This window comes from Chaetura pelagica, unplaced genomic scaffold (assembly GCF_000747805.2).
Source record: "Chaetura pelagica isolate M959 unplaced genomic scaffold, ChaPel_1.0 scaffold425, whole genome shotgun sequence".
Lineage (NCBI taxonomy): Eukaryota > Metazoa > Chordata > Aves > Apodiformes > Apodidae > Chaetura > Chaetura pelagica.
Window position 1 is genome coordinate 5904663 of NW_009953205.1, and position 10555 is coordinate 5915217.

At 36.9% G+C, this 10555-nt stretch overlaps 1 protein-coding gene across 1 annotated transcript; it reads right to left on the minus strand.

The window, feature by feature from the left end:
- Positions 1-3369: 3369 nt before the first annotated feature.
- Positions 3370-8148, minus strand: TSHZ3 (teashirt zinc finger homeobox 3). The gene has a single exon (XM_009997468.1). It carries the CDS (start codon positions 7981-7983, stop codon positions 4957-4959), a length of 3027 nt encoding a protein of 1008 aa, XP_009995770.1. The 5' UTR covers positions 7984-8148; the 3' UTR covers positions 3370-4956.
- Positions 8149-10555: the final 2407 nt, after the last annotated feature.

A 10555-nucleotide genomic window follows, 5' to 3' on the forward strand; every position in this document is an offset into this window, starting at 1 on the left:
GAGAGAAGAATTTTCTTCTTTTTTTTTTTTTTTTTTTTTTTTTTTCTGGAGATTATATGTATTTGCTAGCAACACCCAAGGGAGCTACACATTTGTATTTCCACTGCTGAAATGTAACTGTCAAGTCTTAATAGAGATATTTCATCCTTTGCTAAGACTGAATAGTGACTTGTAAAAAGTTGAGTAATCTTGAAACTCTTTTTTTCTACTTTGCCTGATAAATTCTAGTTTTATGACTATTCCTGCATTTCAGCTCTGTGGAGCAGTGTGGGTAACAGACTACCTAGGAGAGCTCCAATATATTATTGTAACAAAAATTTGCCCAAACAAAGGAAACAAAAATATTTGCAATAATTGCATGCTTTTAAAAAGATATATAAGGCTCTCTTGAGGTGTATTTTAAAATACAAAGTTTATTACTTAAATTTAGTTTCATTACCAGTCATCTGTTCTACTTGCATCACAGTTACTTCTTTTTCTGTTGCAAAATTAAAGAAGATTCTTCTCTTTGATATATGCCAATACTTTTTTTAAATCTCTAAGTATAGCCAATTTTTTTTCTGTCATAAAATGCAGAGTCATATCTATGTCTAGTTTTATATAGCAAGATACATAGCCATATTAAAATGCAACAGACAATTCCCTTATTGATAACACTGATCTGCCTTGGTTTGTATAAAAAATTGCACATCGTGTTTACCACAAACACAACTGCATAATTAAAACACTGTACTTTGAATTTTAATACAAAAATAAAATATAATAAAGATTCTGGGAGGATTTTGGTTTCAGGAGAAGTTCCTTACAAGAACTTCAATGTCATACTTAAGTTAATTATAGATTTCTTACTCAGTAAAACTTAAAAGACACATTCAACGATATATTTTTTTTTCCTGCTAAACGTTGACTCCAGTGAACAGCTCTCTAAGATCTGGCATATTGATTTCTTGTTGTGAAGTGAGCTGTTCAAGCTCCATTTAAGATTTTCATCTTGCATGTAGCCCTGAGCACATCATAGCACCATAAATTAGTTAAATTGCACATTTATCACAAATGTTATTTTAAGATACTGCGTAAATGTGATGGCTGGAAGATATACAGTACACTGCAACAAGCCACTACTTGGGTGGGGTTAGACCAGGGTCACCTTTATACACCTGTGATTTAAAGCTCTTCCCACCCCATCATAATTTCATTTTAAAACTCCTTCTTGAGGCATTTTGTTTTGTCTCTCACCTGATCTGCATATTTCTAAATAAAATATCAAATGCAAAGCAGAATTCAGAACTCAGATGCTTATTTTAAAATCCTGCATCCATACGTTCCTATTTGTCTAGTAGGGAAAAAAAATCTTAACATAGCCAGGTTGGTGATTTGGTTAGCACTAATAGTTACCATGCCAATATACATATCAGTGTATGGTTGAAAAGAACATTATTCTAGTTCATTGATTCTCTAAATTCTTTATAATGTGAAATCACATTGGTATGCCAGTCCAGGAGGTTTTGAAATGCAAGCTGAACTTTATTTTAATAAATTTGGGATATGCAGATCTTGACTAGCCATTCATTTGCAAAGTCTCAAGCACATTTAAAAAAGGTATTAAAAAGTAATTTCTGGTGCACACTAACAGGTCACTCACTGAATTCTTACCCAGAACGTCTCCTCACTGCACATTCAGACCTAGATAAATCAGGCCCAGGAACTGACTTTTACCAGATTAGGTGCAGTTGCATCAGTGGTATTTGGTGTTTGCTATCATCAACCTCTTATCTATATTTTAAGAATAAACAGAAGGAACACTGCAAAAGACTCTGTAGTCTCTTGTTTTTACTCCCTCTGTGTCCCAGATACCAGTCTTGCATTTAGCATTACTATTATAAGTCAATGGCGCATCTTAAAAATACATTGATTGACAATATATGCAATAATCTGCCAGTCTCCTTATGTGCGAATTTCTGCTTTGCAACCAAATACTATATTTAAGCTGTTATAATTTGCAAAGGAGGAATTCTCTGCTGTAGAGGTAAAAAGTTTGGCTGCATTTAGATTGAGATCATCTATTTGCAAAAAATGTGGAAAGCCACCGGGAGGCTCCATGAAAGACTTGAGCTGGCCTGCCTGCCTGGCCTGTGCGCGAGGGGGACTCCTGGGATGACACAGTCAACCAGCAAAATGGCATGCTGCAATTTTATTGCTGGAATTTGAGCTGAGGCCATAAACATTGACACACAAATGACCTTAAAATCAGATACAACTGTGAGCGAAAAGAGGAGGAAAAAACCCAGAGCCCTGATCATTAATCCCATCCACTAGGCCTGCTTAGCAGCGTTTGCTACACAATGAACAGAACACCCCGTTACATTTTTGTAACATGGTTCTTTACAGTTACAGAGAGGGAAAGAAAGACAGAAAGAAAGCAAGCAAGGAAGAGAAGAAGGAAAAGAACAAACCAAAGATTTAATTAGTTGCTTACTGGAAGACAGTGGATTTTTTTTTTTTTTTAAAGGAAACTGTACATTTGACATTCAGATACTAGTTATTACTTAAGACATGATTCTTTAGTGCTGGAACGGTGGTTTTGGTTCCCATGTAACCGTCTCCAGACTGAGTTCACCTGGCTGGCAAAAGACCTACATGCTTAGTAATTTAGGTGCTTCAGAAATGCAAATTGTTCTCAATGGTTTTGATAGGATGACCTGTCAACACCAGCAGAAGTCGGTCATTCTCATATAAATGCTTCCACTTGATTGTATTTGTTTGCCATGTGTTTATTCCTGTTTTTCTCTCCCTATCTGCTGTGAATGCTGCACAACAGCACAGAGGGCCATGATAAGACTCACTTCGAAATCACAAAGTTTATTTTAAGTCATCCTACTCCTGTCATTTGAAAATGCTGGGTAGATGGGAAGGGATTCTCTAAGCTGTGAAATACCCAGCAGTGCAAACTTGCAGACTCTGCTCAATACATTCAGGGGGAATGCAAGTGAGCAGCAGTATCTGCCTGGGTTTGAATCCACAGCACAACAAAACACCTATTTGCTTTGCCACACGTTGCTTACAAACCCCATCTTCACAGTCAGCCTTACCTGATGTTTAGAAAGGAGTTATAATGCTCATTTATCTTTTCTGGGGGGAAAAAATCTGTTAATGCAGCCTTTGAATAAGTGCTACCCTGCTCTTTAAATGCTAAAGTTCACTAAAACTCTGGTGATTTATGTGCAGCTTTTGACTGCCAGCACCTGGCAGATGAAGAAACCTACTCAAGCTTCAGTCATAAACAGATAGCATACAATTTAATTTTAATGTGCTCGTTAGTCGTAGCACATTTCAGACATAATTGTGAACGCAACACAAAATTATAGCAAAAAGACAATTTTAATGCTGCTGTAGAAAAAAAGGTTATATGAAGAGTCATATAATGGTGCTTCATTGTCAACAACAAAACAGGGCACAGAGTGCATTACAGTGTCTGTGCTGTTTACATGCCAATATTTTATACATAGATTCTCATATGGTGTCAGCTGTCAGTTACTTCTGCAAATTAACTGCCAAAAATGGAGACGAACAGAATCACTTAGTGTGCTGGTAACCACGGGTTACCTTTCATATGCCTAAAGATAAAGCTGCAGTATGGAATCTTGGGAGAATAATTAGGCAGAACAAAACAGAAAGTTACCATTTGAAATAAAAAGGCATTCTACAATAGGAAATAACAACCAAGAGCACTTATAAATAAGTAAAAGAGGTTATATCACAGAATGCCTCATAACTTTTTAAGCAAAGTATTACAGTACAAACATTTTAAAGGCTTTATCAATGTTTAGGAAATACAGTACAAGTTTTTCAAATAGATTTAACCCTTTGAGCACTGAGTTTATTTTGAATTTTTTCTTTTCATTTTTTTTTCTTTTTTTATTTTTTACTAATAAATACCTTTAAAAGTCATGTTGTGCAAAACAGTTAGAATGCATGCCAGGAATGCAGTCCGTGGCTTCTGTTTCTTCAGACGGTTTAAAAAAACAAAACAAAACAACAAACAAAACCAAACCAAAACAAATTATAGCAATACTAATAAATATGTATAATTTAAACATGAACCTCTATTAATATAGATGTACTGTATAGCAAAACAAACCAAAACATACTTTGCTTTAAGAATAATGTTTCTGAATACTTTATAAATGCTATCTGTGGTATCTTTCATCATATAATTTACAATGTTTGGATGTTAAAAGAAAAACTATTAGATCTAAAAAATGAAATATACAGTATATATAGGTACAGTTTATACCTGGGGATTATCAGGTACAAAACCCACTGCTGCTAAAAAAGCTGAAGAAAAAAGAAAATGGCATTAACCACAATCACATTTTCCATAAGAGATTTTGAAATCTATACAATATATACATCTATGTTTCAATGTGAAAATTATATTTTTAAATTTCAAGGTGTGAGGCACCTCTGCATAAATGGAGGTTCATATTAATAATCAGAACTAAGCTGGTAAGGGTTTAAAAAAAACATATCCATACATTTTTACCAAATTAATGCAAAAGTGCTTCAAAGTACTCAGAGGGCTAAAGATTATAGGGTGAGAAATACCAGCACACTTAGGTCACATGAAAAAAGTGCACCAGAATTAGTTATAAATGCTTAATTAAACTGTCTGTTAATGCATGCAGCTTGATGCATCAGAGGGATGCACAGCAACTAAATCCAATTTACACAAAGTTCCAAACACTTACCACTGCATTTTAACCTTCATATTTTACCAGTAACAACAGCTGATTATGCACCTCTATTTAAACACTGTACAGTTATACAAAACAGTTCAGCCCAGAGCAACTCTGGAGTTAAAATAAGAACATGTGCCAAGAACTAAACAGTAGCTTTAAGGCGCCTTTGACAGTTTTCCTCAAAGCAAATTACAGTTATTTTAATCAAAAGCAAATGCTACTGCTTCTCTAACTCGGAAACATACAGAAGATGATCCTCTGGTGACTTCCCATGTGTTTTACTAAGATGAAGTTTAACAGCATGCTTGCTTGCAAAAGTCCTGTTACAAAGTTTGCACTGATAAGAAGTTCCAATATCTTCCTCTGGAGAGGATGTCACCAGTTTTTCGGACGGTGACTTTGCTTGTGCTATCTGATTGTTAATCTGTTCACTGGACAGTTTGGACAAGTCTCTTAACCTGAAACCCAGATGCGATTCAAGATGACTGATGTAAGTTGAAGGAGTTCTGATCTGTGAAGCACAGTCATTACAAAAGAACACTGGGTGCCCAGTGTCCAAATTTTTAAGGAACTTTGTTCCCCCCGTCCTTCGGAGCTGGTATTTCACATTGGCTAGCCAGTGGCTAATTGTGGTCATTGAAAGTCCCGTAAACCTGGAAATGTGCATTCTTTCTTGAGGGCTCAAGTCTGACATGATGTATTTCCCCTCAGAAGTCTGTCGCAAACTAGCTGCAAACTGGGCCTGCAAGATGAGCAAGTGCTGAGGGTTCCAGTTAGACTGACGTCCCTTCCTTTTCTGAGCTGGTGTACTCTCTTCTGGTTCCTCTATTGTGGTACCATCAATGTCAGATTTCTCAGATATGCTGGAAGGTGTGGAAGATTTTGATGTGTGACTTTCTGTCAGGTTCTTCAGCATATCAGATATATCTGACAAGGCATTCTCGCGTAGCGGCGAGTTTGACATGAATGACACGACTGCAGATGTCTTTGCTGTTGTCACTGTAGATGAAGAAGAAGCAGAAGATGTCGATGTGGATGACAAAAGCGCTGAACCCAAAGAGCAGCTTTTGTCACTCTTGCCTTTCGTCAAATCTATGGGTTGGTCATTGTTGACGTGATAAAAATAACGGTCTAAGTGGTCTGGTTTTTTGGACTGTAGAGGTGGGGTGGCCACTGCAGCCTTTTCTGCCAAACTGTTGCTCATTTTAAAAAGCATGCTCATTGGATCCAAAGCAGGCAAAGAGGGTTTTGCGGCCTTCCCAAGGTGAATATTCATGACAGATTGCAGTGCACTTAATGGATTTACAAATGGCTGTTCAGGTGGGTGATCAGTGATGATGGCTGTGCTGTTACTTAGAGAACTTACAATGGACTTAACAGGCTCTTTCCCATTTTCCACAGGTTCTACAGTTGGACTGTCCTTGCAACCCTCTCTCTGAGGGACTGGGCTGTTCTGTTGGCTTTTAAAGACACCTTCATTGGAGGACTCCGTCTTAAGAGGCTCACTGACTTCACTACTGCATGGCGAAGGTGTCGCACGTTTCATTGGAGAAAGCTTTCCTTCAGGCTCTTTCATTTTTTCCTCCACTTTAGCCACCTTCTCGGTGACTTTCTTTACCAATTCTTCCATGGCATGAAAGTTTGTTTTTGGCACAGGTGAGGTCTGACTGCTTGGTGGAGACACCAAGGGCTGGTTTTTAGTTGGTGACACTAGTTCATTGTTTCCAAACATCGGTTTTAATGGTGTACTCTTCCCAGATGAACCCAATGACAGCTTCATCATATTAGGCAGCTGATAGGCAGCATGAATGCTGGGGTAGCCACCCCAGCTTGGCGTGCCATTCTGAGCTTTGTTTATAGCTGATGTAACTGTGTTTTCTAAAGACTTCAATATATCTAATCCCCCCTTAGGGCTTTCTTCTAGGTCATTTTCAGTCAAGTAATGGTATTTTGAAGAGATATCATACTTCTCTTCATCTTCACTTGACTTCTCTTTGTCTTTCATTTTGTCATCAGCAATGCCTCTTTCTTTATCTACTTCTTTTTTTATTTCAACATTTAATTTAGGTGAAACACTAGAAGGTGTATTGGAAGGAGACGTAAAAGTGGTCGCAGCTAGTGGCACAGACTGGACTTTCTCATCTACTAAGGACGTTATTGTTGGTGTTGCTGGGGCTTCTATAATTGGCTTCCCTTTTTTCATGGCAGAGTTAGTGACTTTAATAAAATGTCCTGTCACCATCATGTGAGCCGTGAGTTCTTGCAGAGTGTCATGTGAACTTCCACACTCCATGCACTTCAGAATTTGAGATTTCCTTGCCTCAAAGTGCCAGGCATAGCTGGCACCATTCTGGTGACCATAGCGGTTATTTGGGGTAATGTAAGGATTAGAATTCTTTTGAAGTGCATCGTTGGTATCTGAGATTGTTGCTTTTGGTGTCCCACCTGTGGAGTCTGGAGAACTTGGGAGTTCAAGGTCCAGTGATGCTTTCTTTCTAGTAGCTGGGATAATTTTGGCTGCTACAGGTGTAACAGGTTCCTTCAGAGGCACTTTTTGGTAGTGTTTTGTTTTGATCATATGAACACTCAAATCCTGAAGAGATTCAAATGAATGACCACAGTACATACACTTTAATACTTTCTGGGCATCTTCTTTCCCTTCCATTTCAAGCAAAGAACGTTTACGAGGTTTGGACCATCTTTTGGGGTTATTGTTATCAGTTTCATGGTTGTCATCTCGATAATGTCCTGTTTCATTCATGTGCACTGTTAATTCTACTAAAGTATCATAGGCAGCACTGCAGTCTTTACAACGGAATTTACTGGCTCCAGTAAATATAGAGCCATAAAGTTTACTGCTTTGTCTGTACAATTGAACTGTGCTAAAAAGACTCGGTTCAGGAAGAATTCTGCTCTGAGAAACTTGCTGCAGTGTTTTTGCCATAGCAGTCTGGTGCCAGTCAAAGCTGCCACTTCCACAACTGCTACTGCTGCTGCTGCTACTGCTGCTGCTACCATTGTTTTTTTCTGAAATTGGCTGGTGAAGGTTCAAATTGAGATTGGACCAGTAGGAATTGGAGAGGAAGTTGTTATATACAGCTTTCATTTGTTCTAAACTATCAGATACAGTAGAGTCTTCCAGTGGTATCGAAACCTCCTTGGTCTCCTCCTCATTTTTAATAGAGCTGCTCTCAAAGTCTGCCATGCGATCGCTTGTCTCACTGATATGTGACTCACTGTCCATTTCATGGCTAGAAAATTCAGCTGCTGGAGAGTTTTGGTAGCTTTGGCAGTTCTTACTGAAGTCTTTTTCTGGACATGCATATTTTGCTGAAGGCTCCCCATCAATTGCATTTTCATCAGGTTCCACATCTTCTTCCACCAGAGCTGCTGCTTTTAGTTCATCTGAAACATAGGCTATTATGGAGAGAAGAAAATACAAGTTAGTTTCTGCTGATCATACTTTTGCTTAAGTGTTTTAGTCGAAGTGTACTTATTTTTTAAATTAAATAGTTAAAATTTAGTGTTTCTACAGAGCAAGAAAAAATTCTGCTCTTCAAACATAATTTGCCACCTTATTCTTCTCAAGGGGCAACAGCTTGAAATTAAAACTAAATTTGAAATTAATGAAGCACATTCTGGAGGTGGCATTCATTTCTAAAGTAATAAATTACTTGTATCAACCTCAGAGACAGCAGTTCCTGTCTGTCAATTAATATGTCTTATGCTTCTCCTACCCCTAATGCATTTCTTAACAGACAGATTCACAATTTAAATTAAGCAAGCATTTTTTTGCTCATTACAGCTTTCAGATGCAATCTTTAATAAATATAGGGTACAACAAACATAAAAAATTTCTACAAAGTAAAAAAATCCCCAGTTACAATAATTTAAAAAATAGATTTTTTAAAGTCTATCATTAGTGGTAGTATATTTTAGAGGAGGAGATGGCAAAAGCAGGTGATGCAGGCTTTTGAAACAACTCACTATGAGCAACTTGAGGATATTCAAGATGGGTGCAACAAATGACCCATTCACATGTAAACATACCTTTCTCAACAAGAAAGCCCATGCAGAATTATGTCAGGAGCTAGTTCAAGAAAATTGGTATGCTGGACTCATTCTTGCTGGATAAATATATACAAGACCTTCCAGTGGACCTTACAAATGTCAAAGTGTTTGCTCTTTAGACTACTTTGTCAATATTTACTCAGCATAAGCTACACAGACACCCAACAGGGATGCTGTCTTTCTGCTCCCCTCTTTCTTCCCCCCCCCCCAGTAATGCAACTGGTGCTGTAAATCTAAGATTCTCCTCCTGAATAGCATACTTGAGAACTGACAGTAAACATTCTTTTTTCCCCTGTGGTGCTTCTGTGCAAATATTCTCTATATACAAAGTCTACCTAAGTTTTTCCCTTAGGCAAGAAAACTATGGAAACATTAAGAGTGGGATCATTAACCAATCAAAATAATATATTACTATATAACGCACTAATTTACAGCTAAGCATTACTGTTCTGAATTAAGTGGATTTGTAAATTTATTTGCAATCTCTCACAAATAAAATTAGAAACTTTGGAAAAAAAGCATTTCCAGTAAATTCTATGCCTGCTCTGCAACACACCTGGAATGTGTGGGTACCTGTATCTTAACCACATTCAATAATCTATAGCTTGTTTATTCAAGCAATAGTGCAGAGAAAATAATAGTTTACACCCCAAAAAGACCTACTTTGACCAACAGACTGGAAAATGTGTAACAGTGTAGTAGGTATCACATATAGAGTATTGCACCTTGCAAACTTCTTTCAGGGAAAGAATGTTTAAATGTAATCAGAGAAGCACAAGAGACAAAAACAACTGTTAAAGTAACAATGAAATCAGGCTTTTAGTTTCACATGGACTATTTCTTCATTCAGTTAGGTAATACAAAATATTCACTACTTTTCTTTCACATGGATGAATGGTAGTTAATCTGCCTCCAAGTGATAATCTGATCTTCAGAATATAAGTTAAACCTTTGAAAGCACAAACATATCATATAAGAAAAACATACAACAGTGATTAGATATTTCAGCTCAAATACTGTCAATGCAGAAAATTCATGCATTTTTAACATTTAGAACACAATTTGAAATAATGATTTGAAAAACTTTACTGTAAGATGTTCCAAAGAGGGTGATATGAAGATCACACTTTAACAACCAGTATATGTAATAAAATGAAATAGACTGTGCTGGTTTGCTCTATTTTACGCTTTTTCAATTTTATTTTTTTAAAATATTTTATATATATTACAGTCATGTTGGCAACTTGTAGTAAGTATCAGTGCAAAATATCCTGCAAATACTTCCAACAAAACCATTACTGAGAACCTAACAAGGTGGATTTCACTCATTACTTTCACTCTACTATGGATGGTACAAATTGTTCTTCATCTTAATTATTTGTACCATCATGTTTCTGAACTCTACCAAAAACTTAGAAAAGGTAACCAAAGCAAATTACTCTCTAAATTTGAAAAATTTTAAATAACAGCTAATACGTGTAAACACCTGTCTACCAACTATCTCTTTCTCGGCCACATCATATCCTAGTGATACAAATAAGGAAGGATGGAAGGAAGGAAGGTATGACAGCATGAAAGCTATGGTTTAAAAGGAAATGTACCCTTTTTCTTTTCCAGCTTAAGGAAAGTCTTTCTTTTACAACTCCCCTTTGCCTCTGTTGTGAAACTGAAGAGTAATTCACTTTTTACAAGATAAAGAAAATCCAAGGTTATTGCTACACTGCCTGCATTATAAAGATCTCATT

Excerpts from the sequence above, each read along its gene's own strand:
- TSHZ3 (XM_009997468.1), bottom strand. The coding sequence starts at position 7,983 with ATGGACAGTGAGTCACATATCAGTGAGACAAGCGATCGCATGGCAGAC.